General features: G+C 42.5%; 1 protein-coding gene across 1 annotated transcript in view; it reads right to left on the bottom strand.

The window, feature by feature from the left end:
* Positions 1 to 21472, bottom strand: part of RPGRIP1 (RPGR interacting protein 1) — a 104163-nt gene that overhangs the window by 7683 nt on the left and 75008 nt on the right. The window contains exons 17-24 of the mRNA XM_069755795.1: positions 21194 to 21333; positions 20072 to 20420; positions 19809 to 19945; positions 18705 to 18938; positions 8304 to 8433; positions 6934 to 7004; positions 6649 to 6841; positions 6453 to 6540 (exon numbers count right to left, since the gene is read on the bottom strand). Coding sequence (XP_069611896.1) covers positions 6453 to 6540; positions 6649 to 6841; positions 6934 to 7004; positions 8304 to 8433; positions 18705 to 18938; positions 19809 to 19945; positions 20072 to 20420; positions 21194 to 21333 — 1342 coding nt within the window. The remainder of the gene's footprint in view (positions 1 to 6452; positions 6541 to 6648; positions 6842 to 6933; positions 7005 to 8303; positions 8434 to 18704; positions 18939 to 19808; positions 19946 to 20071; positions 20421 to 21193; positions 21334 to 21472) is intronic.

Genomic DNA, 21472 nt, shown 5'->3' with positions numbered 1-21472 from the left:
CGCGGGATTTAAATCCTGCTTTGCTGATTGCTCGCAGCCAGCCGGCGCGAACAATCAGCGACATTGGCGCCGGATTTAAATCACGCTTCGCTGATTGGTCGTGCCCAGCCGGCACGACCAATCAGCGACATTGGCGCGGAATCTAATGTTAAAAATAATAAAAAAAATAAAAAATCATTATATACTCACCTTCCGGATCCAGCCCAGGCCTTTCTCGCTCCTCATGACGCTCCAGTGACCGGTCCATGCATTGCGGTCTCGCAAGATGATGACGTAGCGGTCTCACGAGACCGCTATGCCATCATCTCGCGAGACTGCAATGCACTCTTGGGACCAGAGCATCGCGAGAAGCATCGGTAAACGCTTGGGCTGGACCCGGGGGCCGATGGAGGGTGAGTATATCACTATTTTTTATTTTAATTCTTTTTTTAACAGATATATGGTGCCTACATTGCTATATACTACGTGGGCTGTGTTAGATACTGCGTGGGATATGTTATATACTACATATCTGTGCTATATACTACGTGGCTGGGCAATATGCTACGTGACTGAGCAATATGCTACGTGGCTGGGCAATATACTACGTGGCTGGGCAATATACTACGTCGCTGGGCAATATACTACGTGGCTGGGCAATATACTACGTGGCTGGGCAATATACTACGTGGCTGGGCAATATACTACGTGGCTGGGCAATATACTACGTGGCTGGGCAATATACTACGTGGCTGGGCAATATAATACGTGGCTGGGCAATGTACTACGTCGCTGGGCAATATACCACGTCGCTGGGCAAAATACTACATCGCTGGGCAATATGCTACGTGGCTGGGCAATATACTACGTCGCTGGGCAATATACTATGTGGCTGGGCAACATACTACGTCGCTGGGCAATATACTACGTGGCTGGGCAATACACTACATCGCTGGGCAATATACTATGTGGCTGGGCAATATACTATGTGGCTGGGCAATACTATGTCGCTGGGCAATATACTATGTCGCTGGGCAATACACTACATGGCTGGGCAATATACTACGTTGCTGGGCAATATAATACGTGGCTTGGCAGTATACTACGTGGCTGGGCAATATACTACGTGGCTGGGCAATATACTATGTGGCTGGGCAATATACTACGTCGCTGGGCAATATACTACGTGGCTGGGCAATATACTACGTCGCTGGGCAATATACTACATTGGTGGACAATATACTATGTGGCTGGGCAATATACTACGTGTCTGTGCTATTTACTACGTGGCCTGTGCTATATACTACGTGGGCTGTGCTATATACTACATGGGCTGTGCTATATACTACGTGGCTGTGCTCTATTCTGCATGGCTGTGCTAAATACTACATGGCTGTGCTGTATAATACGTGGGCTGTGTTATATACTACGTGGCTGTGCTATATACTAAGTGGCTGGGCAGTATACTATGTGGGCTGTTTTGATATTTACTACGTGGGCTGTGCTATATACTATGTGGCTGGGCAATATACTATGTGGCTGTGCTATATACTACATGGCTGGGCAATATACTACGTGGGCTGTGTTATATACTGCGTGGCTGTGTTATATACTACGTGGGCTGTGTTATACGCTACTTGGCTGTGCTATATTTCTCTGCTGTATCTGTGCATCATGAATCGTGGTATGTGTTAAAGAGGGGGGCCCACTGAGACTCTTTCGCCCGGGGTCCTCAAAAACCTGGAGCCGGCCCTGACTTCACTGATTGGTCACGCCCGGCCGCGAACAATCAGCGACAGGCCCAGTCCGCCCATGAATTGGCGAGTAATTTGAACCACGCTTTGCTAATTGGTCGCGGCTGGCCGAATCCTGTGTATAAATTGCATTATTCTGAAAACTTCATAAATAAACTACATACATATTCTAGAATACCTGATGCGTTACAATCGGGCCACCATCTAGCTCCTAATAAACAATTTAGCACCGACACTCACACTCACAGAGGACGAAAGGAAGGCTGTTAACTCCCTTATTACTCCCACAGAGGTTCTTCAGGTTATCAACAATCTATAATTATCAAAAGCCCCTGGCCTGGATGGGTTCAGCAATGAACATTATAAAATTTTGGGAACCCCTGTAGCATTCCATTTATGTGAGTTGTATAATAATATAGTCAAAAGTGGTTGTCTCCCGGATCGGTTTAAGGAAGCTGTCGTCATTGTTCTTCGAAAACCGGGTAAAGACCAAATGCAAGTTGAGGGATACAGACCTATTTCATTACTTAATTCTGATTTCAAGATTTTCACAAACATTTTGGCAGATAGAATCCTAAAAATAATTCCAAATTTGATTACACCCCAGCAAACTGGTACATGGTAAATCTATTACATATAACATTAGAATGGCATTGGGAGCCATATCTTACAGTAGATTGCATAGACATATGAAAACCATTGTGGTCAGCCTGGATGCCGAGAAGGCATTTGATAGGGTAGCCTGGGACTATCTGCATGATTTACTAACATTCAGAAATTTTGGCCCATGGTTTTGCAATGCTGTTAAAGCCATTTATAAAGACCCCATGTCCAGGCTGTCCAAAAAAATACCATGTCGAGTCCTTTTGAAATTAAACGGAGTACATGTCAGGGCTGCCCGTCGTCTCCCCTATTGTTTGATTTGGTGCTGGACACACAACTGAGAACTCTATGGAATGCGATGGCATTCGATGGCATAAAGGTCGGAGCTACCTCAATAAAAATTTCAGCTTTTGCTGATGATATACTTTTATTCATTGCTAACCCAGCCCAGGCAGTTCCAGCCATAATGGAGGTTCTGAAAGATTTTGGCAAGTGTTCAGGCTTCAAAATCAATTACAACAAATCCGAGGCCTTAGCACTCTTCAGATCGGGGAGATTGCGGGATCCGTTATTCCTATTTCATTGGAGCTAAGAGTCTATACTTGGGTATACAGCTCCTAGCAGACCCGTCCACTTTATATAGAATCAGTTATAGGCTACATCATCAATAACCAGTCTCCTAAACTCTTGGAAGCATTTCACATTATCCTTTCAGGTCGATGCCACCTGATTAAAATGATAGCGTTTCCTAAATTGATGTATGCTTTTCAGACTCTTCCTTTACTACTATCCCGAGCAGATCTCAAACTGTTAAACGCAGCTTTTCGGAAGTTTATCTGGGGTGATATGGGCAGGACACGCATAGGACTATTAAAATTGCAGGCAATAAGGGCAGAGGGCAGAATTAACTTCTCAGATATAGGCAGGTATAACTTGGCAGCTAATTTTAGATACGCCATAGACTGGATACGGGGTGTCTCATTTCTCTAATATCAGACTAGAACAACAATTATGTTCACATATCTCATTGCCAGCTATATTGCATTTGACCGAGGTCCAGGAACACTCGACACTGTGGCAAACAATACTGACTTGGAGGCGATGTAGAAGACTTTGGAAACTACGTACTGGGCTATCCCCATTTCAACCCTTATTAGGTAATCCTGGTTTCTTAAAAGGCATTCCACCTTCGTCTTATGGATTTCTCGCAGATCAGGGATGCACACAATCAATAGATTTTATGGACTTTAGATTTTCTGTGCTCTCTTTTGATATAGCATCGCAACGCTTCCCGCAGTTTAATAACAATCCTTTTCTCTTTCTCCAGGCGCGTAGTTTGATACAAAAATGCTTGTCAAGTGGAGGATGGGAGGAATAGCATGGATGGTTTTCTCAGGAATGCAAGTTCACAGCCGGCATCCACAAGTAGCATTTACTCTTTATTACGCAAAAGATGGTCATGGAAGGGGAGGCAGGTGACTTTCTCGATGCCACTGCAGCACAAAGAAAGATCTTGGCATACAGTAGCTATACGGATATGGTTCTATTGATATTGCACAGGGCCTATATTACCCCATATATCCCATCTAAAATGTCTCCAACTCTTTGTTCATGCTCTAAATGTAAAACACGAAACACTGATATATACCATCATTTGTGCAGTTGTTCAACAATACAAAAGTTGTGGGGCAACATACATGCAGAGCTACAGAAGATGTGTGGGATTACCTTTTCACTCACACCACAGTGGGCTATTTTTAATATTCTGGAAGAAACCCAACGTAAATTACCCAAACATATTAAAGCTACTTTCACGATTTGGGCATTGGCAACTAGGGAAAGCATATTTCACCACTGGTTGAGTCCGACTATACCACCACAATCCCTTATACACGCTAAGATTATGTTCCTTTTCAAAATGGGTTGGTTGGATGTGTTGACCAGTAAGGAAAGATTGTTCGGAAATTTCTAAATACATGGTCTCTCTTTATTCCATCTCTTCCTTTGGGGATTAAAGAAAAACTACCAGCTCAATTTGAGAATACCCATTGGTATCTAATGCAGCGATTAGTTTGTCATACACCAATTCCATAATACAACTCAAATAATAAGTGCACGCAGAGAAGAGTTCGGGTGGGACTGGGAGGGTTAGGGTTCTTCAGCATTGGTATTGTTATATGATTTGCCTAATTGTACTGTTTATATGCTCTGTTATATTAAACTTAAAAAGAATTTTAAAAAAGATACTGAATTTAAATTTTTGGAGAAGAATCAACAACAAGTGGAACATAATTGTGTAGTTGAATGAAATTTATTGGTTATTTTAAATTTTTGTGGAAATTCAAAAACTGAAAAGGGGGGCATGCAATATTATTCGGCCCCTTTAACTTAATACTTTGTTGCGCCACCTTTTGCTGCGATTACAGCTGGAAGTCGCTTGGGGTATGTCTCTATCAGTTTTGTACATCGAGAGACTGAAATTCTTGCCCATCCTTCCTTGGCAAACTGCTCGAGCTCAGTGAGGTTCGATAGAGATCGTTTGTGCACAGCAGTTTTCAGGTCTTTCCACAGATTCTCGATTGGATTGAGGTCTGGACTTTGACTTGGCCATTCTAACACCTGGATACATTTATTTGTGAACCATTCCATTGTAGATTTTGCTTTATGTTTGGGATCATTGTCTTGTTGGAAGACAAATCTCCGTCCCAGTCTCAGATCTTTTGCAGACTCCAACAGGTTTTCTTCAAGATTGATCCTGTATTTGGCTCTATCCATCTTCCCATCAATTTTTACCATCTTCCCTGTCCCTGCTGAAGAAAAGCAGGCAAAACCATGATGCTGCCACAACCATGTTTGACAGTGGGGATGGTGTGTTCAGGGTGATGAGCTGTGTTGCTTTTACACCAAACATATCGTTTGCCATTGTTGTCAAAAAGTTTGATTTTGGTTTCATCTGACCAGAGCACCTTCTTCCACATGTTTGGTGTGTCTCCCAGGTGGCTTGTTGCAAACTTTAAACAACACTTTTTATGGATATCTTTGAGAAATGGCTTTTTTCTTGCCACTCTTCCATAAAGGCCAGATTTGTGCAGTGTACGACTGATTGTTGTCCAATGGACAGACTGTCCCACCTCAGCTGTAGATCTCTACAGTTCATCCAGAGTGATCATGGGCCTCTTGGCTGCACCTCTGATCAGTCTTCTCCTTGTTTGAGATGAAAGTTTAGAGGGACTGCCGGGTCTTGGTATATGTGCAGTGGTATGATTCTCCTTCCATTTCAATATGATCGCTTGCAGAGTGCTCCATGGGATGTTTAAAGTTTTGGAAATCATTTTGTATCCAAATCCGGCTTTAAACTTCTCCACAACATTATCACAGACCTGCCTGTTGTGTTCCTTGGTCTTCATGATGCTCTCTGTGCTTCAAACAGAACCCTGAGACTATCACAGAGCAGGTGCATTTATACGGAGACTTGATTACACACAGGTGGATTATATTTATGATCATTAGGTATTTAGGACAACATTGCATCATTCAGAGATCCACAATGAACTTCTGGAGTGAGTTTGCTGCACTGAAAGTAAAGAGGCCGAATAATACTGCACGTCCCACTTTTCAGTTTTTGAATTTCCACAAAAATTTAAAATAACCAATACATTTTGTTCAACTTCACAATTGTGTTCCACTTGTTGTTGATTCTTCACCAAAAATTTACATTTGGTATCTTTATGTTTGAAGCATGATATGTGGGAAAAGGTTGAAAAGTTCCAGGGGGCCGAATAGTTTCGCAAGGCGCTGTACATGCACATTCATATGGGTCAGCAGTAAATAAAAGGTTCTTCTGGGCATCCAAGAAACTCAGTAGACGTTAATCGGAATAAAGACCAGAAGATGTTCATTTTAGTATCATCTTAGTATGTTTAAACTTTACAGTATCACACGGCCCCCTTTTGAAGGTTAGAACTAGGAAAGGGGTACCTGCTGCATAAGTACTGTGTGGTCCAATACCCAAATCTAAAGAGCTTCCTTCATGTTTTACACACCCCATGCCTAAAGTCATACAAAAAGTGACCAAACACAACACAATGCAGCACAAGCAAAAATGAAGACCCACACCTGACTTTTTCTCCAGTGTCTGATCCCAATAGGAGCATATAGAGGAATCGTCTACGATCCGCATGATTTTCACCATCAAGATGGATTACTGTGAAGAGAAGACATTCAGTTTAGGCAACGATAGCAATGATTTCCAAGTGTTCAGATCTAATGTTTGGGTTTTTAAGATGTACATTCGTCACCATGTTGTCCTAACCTTTGCTGAAATGGTAGAATATCTCTTCACCGTGGATAGGTTTGCGAAGTGATAAAGGGGTCTCTGTTTCTTCAGTGGGAACACCCGGAAAGTGAAACTCCACAAACACTCTCTCTACTGATTTATCAGTCGCCACATGTGAGCATGGGTCTAAAGTTAGCGAAGCTACCTCCACCCGAATCCTGGATGAAGGCTGAGTGAAGTACAGAATCATGATAATACAAGATAATATTATTATACGCTATCTTTAAGGAAGAATAGTAAGAGAAGGTTCTTATTACATACCGATTTATAAGGAAATAATGGTTCCGGTGCTATGACGATATCATCATCATCGCTATCTGTAATGTCTCCTACTAGGTTGGAGAAAGACAAGCCATTTGTTAAATATGACCAGTGTATTAATAAGTATAGCTCATAAAAGAGTATCTGTCAGCAGGTTTTTGCCAAGTAATTTGAGTGCACCATGATAGCGGGGAAGTGAGTCTGACTTCCTGGAGCAGAACAATATTGTATCATACAATTATTAGGTTCTGTAGAAGGACGTAGATCTGGGTATTTATTATGATGGAATATAGGCTGAACTGGATGGACAAATGTCTTTTTTCGGCCTTACTAACTATGTTACTATGTTACTATGTTACTCCAGTGATGTATCACTTACTGGACTGCTTGGTGTAGATTTGATAGAATTCTTGTTTGCCCTGTTATAGATGCAGATACCCATACCCCTGATAGGCAGCTTCCTGTGTACACGCTGCTGTGGATGGGGCAGGATAACACACATTTGCCTGATTGGTCTACATGTGAAACCTAGTCCTCTAGTGATAATCTGCTGATAAAACACTGATTGTATTGGAACTACAGCACACAGATCACAGGAATCAGGCTCTCTTTCCCTATATTATGCTGCTGTTATGAATTTTAGACACTCACGCATGGCAAATGTGGCACCTACATGCAAATGGTCCCTGTACAGACTAGAAAGGCCTTAGCTGCACAACTAAAAACACCACCTCGTACCTAACTCCCTAAAAGGCCATCAAGGGGTTTCTTGTATCTCTTGAAGAACCAGAAGGGAGCCCTCAATACACTGCCAACAAGGGGAAGAAAAGTACAATGCAAGATAGAAAAACCCAGGGTGAGAAACTAGAACACGTTCATATAAGGTAGAGAGTGAAAGCTAAGGGGAACCAAAAATAAAAGGAACAGATAAAACCTCCCAGTGGTAAATGGAAAAGGTGTTGGAAGGGAAAGGAAACAGACTCACTACAAGAATACAGCTGGAGATTACCAAGCAAGATAAACCCCTTAGCTGAAGGGCTGGAACTTCTAAATACACATCCATTAAGAAATATAGCCAGCAAGGAAGTGCAATGAAGGGTGAACTTATAAAACCCCACCCAGGAAGTGATAGGGCAAACCAAAACGGGAAAATGAGAAACACCTGGAGAAAAGTAAACCAAAAAAGGAAAACAAAGGCAATAGAAACGATCAGCATTTGGACAGGGTAGAAAGGGCAATAGCTCAACAGACAAAGGAACCGACCACACAGGAACAGGTCACAGGATCGAATGCCCAAGTTATGACAGCTGTTCTCAGATTAAACAGCAAAAGCCTACTGATATATTCCTTTTAATAAGATGCTATGTTACCTTTTTCTTTTGCCATGACTTGTCCAACTGGTTGGAAAGAGATGTCATATCTTGTTTCCTGATCAGATTCATTCATATCTACAAGACTTTCTTCATGTTCATTTAGTGCCTCAAGTCCTTCTGAAATATCCTGCAAACATGAAGGTGTGTACAGAGCTTTGTATGATGATATTTATTCTCATCTCATCGTATTATGATCATGTACTTAGTGCCAAGAATGGAATTGGATCCCATTCCAATGCAAAACGTTTCCCCTTCCCTTTCAAACATGGATAACAGAAGCGCATTTCCGTGCCCGCATGACTAATTCAAGTCTTGGCCCAACCATGGATCTAAAGACCCAAACTGACAGCATTATATTTGCCTTTGATGTGTTTAGTTCGAGTCAATGGATCTGCAACGTGTTCAGAATTGACATCTGTAACATTGGCCTAGGAATGTGCCTGAAATGCACTCATTTGAATCTGCCCTTATTTCTACAAACTCTGCAAAAAGCCATATCCTCTCCACGAGAAGAAGTCTTACAACATTTTTCCATGCATTCACGGTACTGCAAATCTTGTTAAGCGCAATTGGGATTGCCAGAAATAAAATTCTACACAGAATCACAACATTGATGTTATTAAGGACGCATTGGCGCATGCCAATGTTAGCCAATGCATCTTGCTGACTGTATGATATATTTTAAGAGTCATTTTTTTCAGTTTTCAAGATCCATCCTTGCAGTCATTGCGGTCATGGAATGTGATCCTTCTGGCCATGTTTTCAGGTGCGAAGATCCAGCTTTTATTCTGCAAATGTCTGCACAAACATATCCTAGAGAAATCTACTCTGATTATTGCATTTTTTATGCATTTCCACAGTATTCTAAAACATTTTGGTTTTTATTTGAGACTGAGTTTTTGAGTTTTTAAAATAAAACTTGGATTCTGTGCTTAAAAACAAAATAGTAGGTTTTTTTTACATTCTTTTTTTTTTCAAGCTCCCCATAGAAGTGTGTTGGGAAAAAGCACAAAAAATAAACAACGCACAGTTCAACAATGTCTTTAAAGGCCAGAGGAGTTTCCATGAAATCACATCCACTTAGCTTGAACTGCTAGACACAGCAGATTTTTTGCAGGGAAAAGAGCAGCATTTCGGCTATGTGGGAACATGAGTGATCATCATCGCGGGGATATTTGTCCTGGTGATGATGATCTCACATGTGCATCAGACACTGCTTATGGACATTCTCGTACATGGCAGACAACATTTCTGTGGATTTGTAGTAATCCACGCCACAGAAACAACCCCAGGTGTATGGAATGGATTGTAAATCACAGGTATTTCTGAAACCAATCTGAAGATAACGTAATGAGGGCTATTTATTTTTTGTAATTCTCACCACCGGTTAGGTATCAGTAATGTGTGCTCCATGTGTGAAGCAATATACTCATTGGTCGATGTATTCTATACTTTCTAGCGCCACTCCGGTCCCTCTCCACCATCTTGTGACCTCAGCTCTGACTGGCCAGAAGTCACTGCCAAATGTTATTTTCTCACTTCATGTAAGTGTATGAAAACCTGGTTCTGTGTCTCATAGACTTACATTGAGAAGTGACTTCAGGTCCGCGCAAGTAAACACTGGAATGATCCGGCAGGTTACATGACCCAGAAGAGGATCGGAGCAGCGCCGGCACAGCCGAAGACGGCAAGCGGTAAATATGTTACTACACACATGGAACATTCATTACTGATCTATCTGGTAAAGAAATAGGAAGAAAAAAAACACTAGAGTGGTAGTTTCACCCCTTTACCCCCAATATGGTTTGCACGTTAATGACCAGGCTAATGTTTACAATTCTGACCACTGTTAATTTATGTGGTATTCACTGTGGAACGCTTCAATGGATCCCACTAATTCTGAGACTGGTTTTTGGTGACATATTGTACTTCATGTTAGTGGTAAAACTTCTTCGGTATGACTTGTGTTTATTTGTGAATTAAATGGAAATTTGGCAAAAATTTGGAAAATGTTGCAATTTTCAAACTTTGAATTCTTATACCCTTAAATCAGAGAGATATGTCACACAAAATAGTTAATAAATAACATTTCTGACATGTCTACTTTACATCAGCACAATTTGTGAAACAAAAATTTTTTCGTTAGGAAGTTATAAGGGTTAAAAGTTGACCAGCAATTTCAAATTTTTCCAACAAAATTTAGAAAACCTTTTCTTATGGACCACATCACATTTGATGTGGCTTTGAGGGGTGTACATGACAGAAAATACCCAAAAGTGACAACATTCAAAAAACATTAATTAGAGTCAGTGAGAAATCAAAAAAAATGGGCAGATCGCAGGAAAAATCAGATTACGTGTACAAAAGCGACTATATTCAATCGTAGACGTTTCGACCTATCCAGGCCTTATTCATTATGTCGTTGCATGAAGATGATTTCTATTTAGGAAAACGGGGGCAGTCCACAGAGTACGAGGATATATTGAGAGCTTTATAGTCCTGAGTTTCCTGGAGCTTTTGTTGTGTGCTGCCAAACGTGGATGCTATATGTGGTTTAGGTATAGTGTGGGGCTAAGAAGGGAGGGGGGTATTTGGATTTGAGAGTCCAGAATTTGCTGAATTTCTTTTGAGGGGTGAAGAGCCATTTTGCTTTTCCAGAACCTTTGTACTACCAGTAATGTGGAAGCCCCCTATATTTCCATTAACAGATGATAGACCTGAGTGGGGCTTGTGTTATGTTTGCTAATGACAGGTGTTATGAAGGCAATCCAGAAACACAGTGTGCTTAGCGATCAGAGCGCACACAGTGATCTGACAAATACCCAAAAATACAAGAACGAGCTCTGAGACGTGGAAACTCTGTAGACTGCACACCTGATCCTATCCTAAACACAACTAAAAGCGGCTGTGGATTGCGCCTAACAACTACCTAGGCAACTCGGCACAGCTTAAGAAACTAGCTAGCCTGAAGATAGAAAAATAGGCCTGACTTGCCCCAGAGAAATTCCCCAAAGGAAAAGGCAGCCCCCCACATATAATGACTGTGAGTAAGATGAAAAGACAAAACGTAGGGATGAAATAGATTCAGCAAAGTGGGGCCCGATATTCTAGGACAGAGCGAGGACAGTAAAGCGAACTTTGCAGTCTACAAAAAACCCTAAAGCAAAACCACGCAAAGGGGGCAAAAAAAACCCACCGTGCCGAACTAACAGCACGGCGGTACACCCTTTGCGTCTCAGAGCTTCCAGCAAAACAAAAGACAAGCTGGACAGAAAAAAAGCAACAAAAAAGCAAAAAGCACTTAGCTATACAGAGCAGCAGGTCACAGGAACAATCAGGAGAAGCTCAGATCCAACACTGAAACATTGACAAGGAGCAAGGATAGCAGCATCAGGCGGAGTTAAGTAATGAAGCAGTTAACGAGCTCACCAGAACACCTGAGGGAGGAAGCTCAGAAGCTGCAGTACCACTTGTGACCACAGGAGTGAATTCAGCCACAGAATTCACAACAGTACCCCCCCCTTGAGGAGGGGTCACCGAACCCTCACCAGAGCCCCCAGGCTGACCAGGATGAGCCGCATGAAAGGCACGAACAAGATCGGAAGCATGAACATCAGAGGCAAAAGCCCAGGAATTATCTTCCTGAGCATAACCCTTCCATTTAACCAGATACTGGAGTTTCCGTCTAGAAACACGAGAATCCAAAATCTTCTCCACAATATACTCCAATTCCCCCTCCACCAAAACCGGGGCAGGAGGCTCAACAGATGGAACCATAGGTGCCACGTATCTCCGCAACAACGACCTATGGAATACATTATGTATGGAAAAGGAGTCTGGGAGGGTCAAACGAAAAGACACAGGATTGAGAACCTCAGAAATCCTATACGGACCAATAAAACGAGGTTTAAATTTAGGAGAGGAAACCTTCATAGGAATATGACGAGAAGATAACCAAACCAGATCCCCAACACGAAGTCGGGGACCCACACGGCGTCTGCGATTAGCGAAAAGTTGAGCTTTCTCCTGGGACAAGATCAAATTGTCCACTACCTGAGTCCAGATCTGCTGCAACCTATCCACCACAGAATCCACACCAGGACAGTCCGAAGACTCAACCTGTCCTGAAGAGAAACGAGGATGGAACCCAGAATTGCAAAAAAATGGAGAAACCAAGGTAGCCGAGCTGGCCCGATTATTAAGGGCGAACTCAGCCAACGGCAAAAAGGACACCCAATCATCCTGGTCTGCAGAAACAAAACATCTCAGATATGTTTCCAAGGTCTGATTGGTTCGTTCGGTCTGGCCATTAGTCTGAGGATGGAAAGCCGAGGAAAAGGATAGGTCAATGCCCATCCTACCACAAAAGGCTCGCCAAAACCTTGAAACAAACTGGGAACCTCTGTCAGAAACAATATTCTCAGGAATGCCATGCAACCGAACCACATGCTGAAAGAACAAAGGTACCAAATCAGAGGAGGAAGGCAATTTAGCCAAGGGCACCAGATGGACCATTTTAGAAAAGCGATCACAGACCACCCAAATGACTGACATCTTTTGAGAAACGGGAAGGTCAGAAATGAAATCCATCGAAATATGTGTCCAAGGCCTCTTTGGGACCGGCAAGGGCAAAAGCAACCCACTGGCACGAGAACAGCAGGGCTTAGCCCTAGCACAAATCCCACAGGACTGCACAAAAGTACGTACATCCCGTGACAGAGATGGCCACCAGAAGGATCTAGCCACTAACTCTCTGGTACCAAAGATTCCAGGATGACCAGCCAACACCGAACAATGAAGTTCAGAGATAAGTTCATTAGTCCACCTATCAGGGACGAACAGTTTCTCTGCTGGACAACGATCAGGTTTATTCGCCTGAAATTTTTGCAGCACCCGCCGCAAATCAGGGGAGATGGCAGACACAATGACTCCTTCCTTGAGGATACCCGCTGGCTCAGATAAACCCAGAGAGTCGGGCACAAAACTCCTAGACAGAGCATCCGCCTTCACATTTTTAGAGCCCGGAAGGTACGAAATCACAAAGTCGAAGCGGGCAAAAAATAACGACCAACGGGCCTGTCTAGGATTCAAGCGCTTGGCAGACTCGAGATAAGTCAAGTTCTTATGATCAGTCAATACCACCACGCGATGCTTAGCTCCTTCAAGCCAATGACGCCACTCCTCGAATGCCCACTTCATGGCCAGCAACTCTCGATTGCCCACATCATAATTACGCTCAGCGGGCGAAAACTTCCTGGAAAAGAAAGCACATGGTTTCATCACTGAGCAATCAGAACCTCTCTGTGACAAAACCGCCCCTGCTCCAATCTCAGAAGCATCAACCTCGACCTGGAACGGAAGAGAAACATCTGGCTGACACAACACAGGGGCAGAACAAAAACGACGCTTCAACTCCTGAAAAGCTTCCACAGCAGCAGAAGACCAATTAACCAAATCAGCACCCTTCTTGGTCAAATCGGTCAATGGTTTGGCAATGCGAGAAAAATTACAGATGAAGCGACGATAAAAATTAGCAAAGCCCAGGAACTTTTGCAGACTTTTCAGAGATGTCGGCTGAATCCAATCCTGGATGGCTTGGACCTTAACTGGATCCATCTCGATAGTAGAAGGGGTAAAGATGAACCCCAAAAATGAAACTTTCTGCACACCGAAGAGACACTTTGATCCCTTCACAAACAAAGAGTTAGCACGCAGGACCTGAAAAACCATTCTGACCTGCTTCACATGAGACTCCCAATCATCTGAGAAGATCAAAATGTCATCCAAGTAAACAATCAGGAATTTATCCAGATACTCACGGAAGATGTCATGCATTAAAGACTGAAACACAGATGGAGCATTGGCAAGTCCGAACGGCATCACTAGATACTCAAAATGACCCTCGGGCGTATTGAATGCAGTTTTCCATTCATCTCCTTGCCTGATTCTCACCAGATTATACGCACCACGAAGATCTATCTTTGTGAACCAACTAGCCCCCTTAATCCGAGCAAACAAGTCAGATAACAATGGCAAGGGATACTGAAATTTAACAGTGATCTTATTAAGAAGGCGGTAATCAATACACGGTCTCAGCGAACCATCCTTCTTGGCTACAAAGAAGAACCCTGCTCCCAGTGGTGATGACGATGGGCGAATATGTCCCTTCTCCAGGGATTCCTTCACATAACTGCGCATAGCGGCGTGTTCGGGCACGGATAAATTAAATAATCGACCTTTAGGGAATTTACTACCAGGAATCAAATTGATAGCACAATCACAATCCCTATGCGGAGGTAGAGCATCGGACTTGGGCTCTTCAAATACATCCTGATAATCAGACAAGAACTCTGGGACCTCAGAAGGGGTGGATGACGAAATCGACAAAAATGGAACATCACCATGTACCCCCTGACAACCCCAGCTGGATACCGACATGGAATTCCAATCCAATACTGGATTATGGGTTTGTAGCCATGGCAACCCCAACACGACCACATCATGCAGATTATGCAACACCAGAAAGCGAATAACTTCCTGATGAGCAGGAGCCATGCACATGGTCAGCTGGGCCCAGTATTGAGGTTTATTCTTGGCCAAAGGTGTAGCATCAATTCCTCTCAATGGAATAGGACACCGCAAAGGCTCCAAGAAAAACCCACAACGTTTAGCATAATCCAAATCCATCAGATTCAGGGCAGCGCCCGAATCCACAAACGCCATGACAGAAAACGACGACAAAGAGCATATCAAGGTAATGGACAGAAGGAATTTGGACTGTACAGTACCAATGATGGCAGACCTAGCGGACCGCTTAGTGCGCTTAGGACAATCAGAAATAGCATGAGTGGAATCACCACAGTAGAAACACAGACCATTCAGACGTCTGTATTCCTGCCGTTCAACTATTATTGCACTGCATAGGCTCAGGTTTAACCTCAGGCAGTACCGCCAAATGGTGCACAGATTTACGCTCGCGCAAGCGTCGACCGATCTGAATGGCCAAAGACAAAGACTCATTCAAACCAGCAGGCATAGGAAATCCCACCATGACATCCTTAAGAGCCTCAGAGAGACCCTTTCTGAACAAAGCTGCCAGCGCAGATTCATTCCACTGAGTGAGTACTGACCATTTCCTAAATTTCTGACAATATACTTCTATATCATCCTGACCCTGGCACAAAGCCAGCAAATATTTCTCAGCCTGATCCACTGAATTAGGCTCATCGTACAGCAATCCGAGCGCCAGGAAAAACGCATCGACACTACTCAATGCAGGGTCTCCTGGCGCAAGAGAAAATGCCCAGTCTTGAGGGTCGCCGCGCAAAAAAGAAATAATAATCAAAACCTGTTGAATAGGATTACCAGAAGAATGAGGTTTCAAGGCCAGAAATAGCTTACAATTATTTTTGAAACTTAGAAACTTAGTTCTATCTCCAAAAAACAAATCAGGAATAGGAATTCTTGGTTCTAACATAGATTTCTGATCAATAGTATCTTGAATTTTTTGTACATTTATAACGAGATTATCCATTGAAGAGCACAGACCCTGAATATCCATGTCCACACCTGTGTCCAGAATCACCCAAATGTCTAGGGGAAAAAAAAAAGTGAACACATTGCAGAAAAAAAAAAAATGATGTCAGAACTTTTTCTTTCCCTCTATTGAGAATCATTAGTTTGGCTCCTTGTACTGTTATGTTTGCTAATGACAGGTGTTATGAAGGCAATCCAGAAACACAGTGTGCTTAGCGATCAGAGCGCACACAGTGATCTGACAAATACCCAAAAATACAAGAACGAGCTCTGAGACGTGGAAACTCTGTAGACTGCACACCTGATCCTATCCTAAATACAACTAAAAGCGGCTGTGGATTGCGCCTAACAACTACCTAGGCAACTCGGCACAGCCTAAGAAACTAGCTAGCCTGAAGATAGAAAAATAGGCCTGACTTGCCCCAGAGAAATTCCCCAAAGGAAAAGGCAGCCCCCCACATATAATGACTGTGAGTAAGATGAAAAGACAAAACGTAGGGATGAAATAGATTCAGCAAAGTGGGGCCCGATATTCTAGGACAGAGCGAGGACAGTAAAGCGAACTTTGCAGTCTACAAAAAACCCTAAAGCAAAACCACGCAAAGGGGGCAAAAAAAACCCCACCGTGCCGAACTAACAGCACGGCGGTACACCCTTTGCGTCTCAGAGCTTCCAGCAAAACAAAAGACAAGCTGGACAGAAAAAAAGCAACAAAAAAGCAAAAAGCACTTAGCTATACAGAGCAGCAGGTCACAGGAACAATCAGGAGAAGCTCAGATCCAACACTGAAACATTGACAAGGAGCAAGGATAGCAGCATCAGGCGGAGTTAAGTAATGAAGCAGTTAACGAGCTCACCAGAACACCTGAGGGAGGAAGCTCAGAAGCTGCAGTACCACTTGTGACCACAGGAGTGAATTCAGCCACAGAATTCACAACAGGCTTGCTTGTTTTGTGGATTGATTTTAAGCTTTTATTGGGAACATTTTATATAACGTTTATGATCACATTTATCCAGCACTCTACGCTGAGCACTTACTGTGGGGTTTCCATCTAAATCTCTGAGTGACATGACAGATGAAACCCCCGAGGGATCCATTAACTATAACGAGGCAGCAGAGTTACTCTGGACTCTCTCTGGCCTCTGTTCAGCGGTGTCCTTCTTTTCAGAAGTGCACAAAACTGTGTCTTTTATTCAATCCTAAAAATATGGACACTGCCGGATCACTGGTCCTATCGGGTCCACAGTGCCTCCATCTGCCTTATTTTAGGGAATCTTCCTCTGGGGGTTCCATCTGAATGGTGTAAGCGCTCAGCGCAGAGTGCAGGATAAATGTGTGCCGAGCCTTACTGCGATCTTTGAGAGGCAGAACGAACAAAACAGGTGAAGAATTGGTTTTATTTTTTTTTTTACGCCGTTCCTCATGTGGTATAAGTGATTAGATTACTTTATTCTTCGAGTTGGTGCGTTTGCAGCAATAGCAGATTTATATAGATTTTTATTGCAGAAAATTAGTTTTGAGAGCTATAATTTTTCCATGTTTCCGCCGACAGAGTCATGTGAGGGCTTGTTTTTTGCTGGACGAGTTGACGTTTTTATTGTCACCATTTTCAGACATGTGACACTTTTTAATCGCTTACTATTCCGATTTTTGGGAGGCAGAATGAACAAAAACCAGCAATTCAGGATTTTTTTTTTAATGTCGTTCCGCTTGTGGTAAAATTTAAAGCAGTTTTATTCTTCGGGTCAGTATGATTACAGCAATACTGCAATTTTTGCATCGCTTTACTCTGAGAGCTATAACTTTTTTCCTCTGACGTATGATGGCTTGTTTTTTTGCGGGACAAGATGGTGTTTTCAGTGGTACCATGTTTATTTATATTCATCTTTTTTGTCGCGTTTTATTCCACTTTTTGTTTGGCAGTATAATGATAAAGCATTGTTTTTCGTCTTTTTTTATGGTGTTCGCTAAAGGGGTTAACGAGTGGGACAGTTTCATAGGTTAGGTCATTCTGGATGCGGCAATACAAAATATGTGTACATTTATTGTTTTTTTTTTCATAAAAATATTCGTTCATGGGTACAATATCTTTTGATTTTTTTTATTATATTTTTATTTTTTAAAAATATTTTTAAAAGTTTTTTTTTTACTCTTTTTTTAAAAACTTTTTTACTTTGTCCCACTATCGGACTTTTGCAGGCTCATCGCTTGTACAGCATAGTGATGCAGCAGCATTTTTGTGCTATGCAAACTGTCAGCTCTGCACCGAAAGATAAAGTTGCTGATCATGCACTGCGCATGATCAGCAACTTTCCTAGCTCTCGTGACCCATATGTCGTCCTGACGACATCAGGTCACCATGGCAATGATTTGGACCCCGCAATGATGTCGCGGGGTCTCCGATCTAAAGCCACAGGGGCTGTCTTTCGACTTCCTGCTCTCGAAATGCTGCAATCGCATTCGATTGCAGCATCTAGTAGGTTAAAGTGCCGGGAGCTCTGCGGGACTGTTTCTGGCACTTAGTGCTGGGTGTCAGCTATCAAAGTCAGCTGAAACCCGGCAGAGATCGCACGCGCGCGGAGCCCGTGTGTGCGCAAAATAGCAAGGATGTGTCCATACGCCCCAGGTCAGATAGATCCGGGTCACAGGGATTTATAGATACATCCAAGGTTGGAAAAGGGTTAAGCATATTAGAAAATTGCTTATTTCTGTTATACAATAAAAAGACTTGTTTAAATTCCCGTTACTCCTGATGAAAATGATAGTTAATCACCAGTCTGGGATTTATTCCCGGTCACACTCGGCATGCTATTAAAACTGTACCATAATTTCAGTTTGCCATTTATACTATAACCACCCACCTCCACATTTATGTCCATGTCTTCGCTCTGTAGCTCCGGTGTCGAGGATTCACATCTCGTCTCATTTTGCTTCAGCTTTGGACAGTCCGTTGTGTATGGATCTCTCCTGCTCCTCTTGTTAGCGCCGACATCTCCGTGCAGCTCTTCCTTGGCCTTTCGCAATTTGGATAATCTAGAACTGCTTAAGTGAATCCTTGAAGCGTCTCTAGATAACACCTTCCTTGGAGATTGGTGCTAGAAAAATATTATAATTTTATGATTTTTTTGTGGTTACAACGAGAATTTAGGATTTATATCTAACGGAAGTCTAAAACAGCCAATGCAGCTTGAAGCAATTCTACTTCTACAGCTATTGAACGATAAAAGCCATCATACAGGTCTCCTGGCTGTTTCATTGGCGACTGCTGATACTTACACTATCCACTATACACAAAGAGACTGACAGGAACATCAGCTTACAAAAATCACAAACTAAACTAACAACTACTAAGAACCAATCATCTTCTCAGGATGAAGGTTATATTCACATCTAATATGGCAGAAACGCGTGGTACGATCCATCACACAATGGACACCAAAGGTGCCAGGTGGACTCACCTACTCATAATAGGTTTTATTAAGTAGTCCTTAATTTTAATAGAAAAAAAATCTCTGCATAGAACATGAAGACTGCAGGCCGCGGATGCAAATGTGAATATAGCTTGATATATTAATCATCAGAAAATTGTGATATTACAAGAAATAACACATTTTTTAGCGAGTCCCTTCTCCTGTGCCTCAGACTGAGTGACATATAGTTCTCCATCAGGTTGTTTAGCATCAGTACTGCATATTCTACTTTCCTATGTCCTAGATTATGCACACCATAAAGGTACAGATGGGGTGTGTCATATCAATCACTGTTAGATTGGAAATCCCCCTTTTGCTTCAAGAAGCGGTTCTGCAGCAGCTGAGGTGAGTATTATACAAGACACTACACCTGATACCGCTCATACTTTAGCCTCAGTGTCTGCTGAAAGTGTTATTATTCACAGGAAGAGGGGTGTTATCCCATATATTAAGCTGTTTTCTACCCCAAATCTGTGGTAATGACGCTGCTTCTACCTTGACAGAAGTTAGGCCACCACTGGTGGAAGATTCCCAGAGGCTCTGACCAGGGGCATGGTAAGGGTTTTTCCACTCCAAGGTAATCTGTAAGGAGCCAACACACTTGCCATAAAGATTCAATAGCCCAAAATCACCTATAGAAGCCAGGAGAAAAACAATAGAAATAACAGACAAAAAGCTGGCAAAAAAGTATTATAATTACCATAATTCTCAATAATCTGTCGGTAATTAGAGTAAGTAAAAAGCCGTTATTTTCTTACCTTGAATGCTGTTTCCTTGTGCCAGTCTCAGTAGTGGCACTTCAGCCTTGCCCAGGTAAACCCCAGGCTGAGTTTCTTCATCATCAAACACATAAATATTCAGACGCTCCTGCTGGAGATAGCGCTCCAGGTCAGTGGTCAACTGTAGGGGATAGACAGCTTCATACCCAAATTGAGGGTTGTTGCTACAGGGTATAATCGAGGTAGTATGGTCTGGGTAGTGGTAAAACCGATAGGTTATATATGGACTTGGTTGATGGCCCAAATGGCTCACTTGTAGACTTCTGCATCCCCAAAGTTTGATGACCAGTTCATTCTGGAGGCCGCTAGTTAATGGTGATTTCCAGAACTAAAGAATAAAGAGGGATAAAATAATGTTATATTAATATCCTGTATTTACAGTTGTTGTCTGACTATATTATTTAGTATGCAAATTGCCTCTTCTGAGAAAAAGAGGATTTAAACTCTGTAGCGCCACCTGTTGGAAGCAGCGATCTTACAAGTCACAATCAACCCTTTAACGAGTCGTGCAATATGACTTAGGATAAAAGCCAAATCAATATCTCAATTCGCAGACACGGTGTTTCGGGCTGTTGGCCCTCGTCAGTGCGAAGCATGAGAACTGATTTGGCTAGGTGAGAGGCTCTGGACTGGGGTCTAAGGGGTATCGTTTCTCCTTATGGAGAGTGACATACCAGCTGGCTTGTCAAGGTAAGGAGGCTTATTCGCCGTGCAATGCTCCTCTGGGAAATATAATATGCAAATTGCCTCTTCTGAGAAAAAGAGGACTTAACCTCTATAGCGCCACCTGTTGGAAGTAGCGATCCTACAAGTCACAATCATATTGCACGACTCATTAAAGGGTTGATTGTGACTTGTAGGATCGCTACTTCCAACAGGTGGCGCTATAGAGTTTAAGTCCTCTTTTTCTCAGAAGAGGCAATTTGCATATTTAATTTCCCAGAGGAGCATTGCACGGCGAATAAGCCTCCTTACCTTGACAAGCCAGCTGGTATATTATTTAGGAATTTCATTCACTGATCATATTGGGGTACCGTATTACTATTCTGTTTCTATCTCTTTCTTGTGTGCTGGTCTTTTTTTTCTTCTTTGTATCGTTACCTTTTCTGTATTTCCATGTCTGCGAGTGGATAAGTAGCCATGTGCTTTGCTTCTTTGCCTTTGAAGACACTGGACATGGGACAGGGGTCCATGCAGCCGCAGCCAGTAGCTCAGTTCCCCAATGGTCTCCCCAGCTTTGTCTAATAATAGCAGAAAGGTGATCTTTGCATTAATCTCTTAATCTAAGTTTCATTGTCTCATATATAAAAAATATACAGAAAACTCATTAAAGGAAATCTGTCACCAGGTTTTTGCCATTTTGTCTGAGACTGGCATGAA

Source organism: Ranitomeya imitator, chromosome 1, assembly GCF_032444005.1.
Source record: "Ranitomeya imitator isolate aRanImi1 chromosome 1, aRanImi1.pri, whole genome shotgun sequence".
NCBI lineage: Eukaryota > Metazoa > Chordata > Amphibia > Anura > Dendrobatidae > Ranitomeya > Ranitomeya imitator.
Note: the sequence above shows the minus strand (reverse complement) of the source record. Positions and strands in the feature narration are given on the sequence as shown.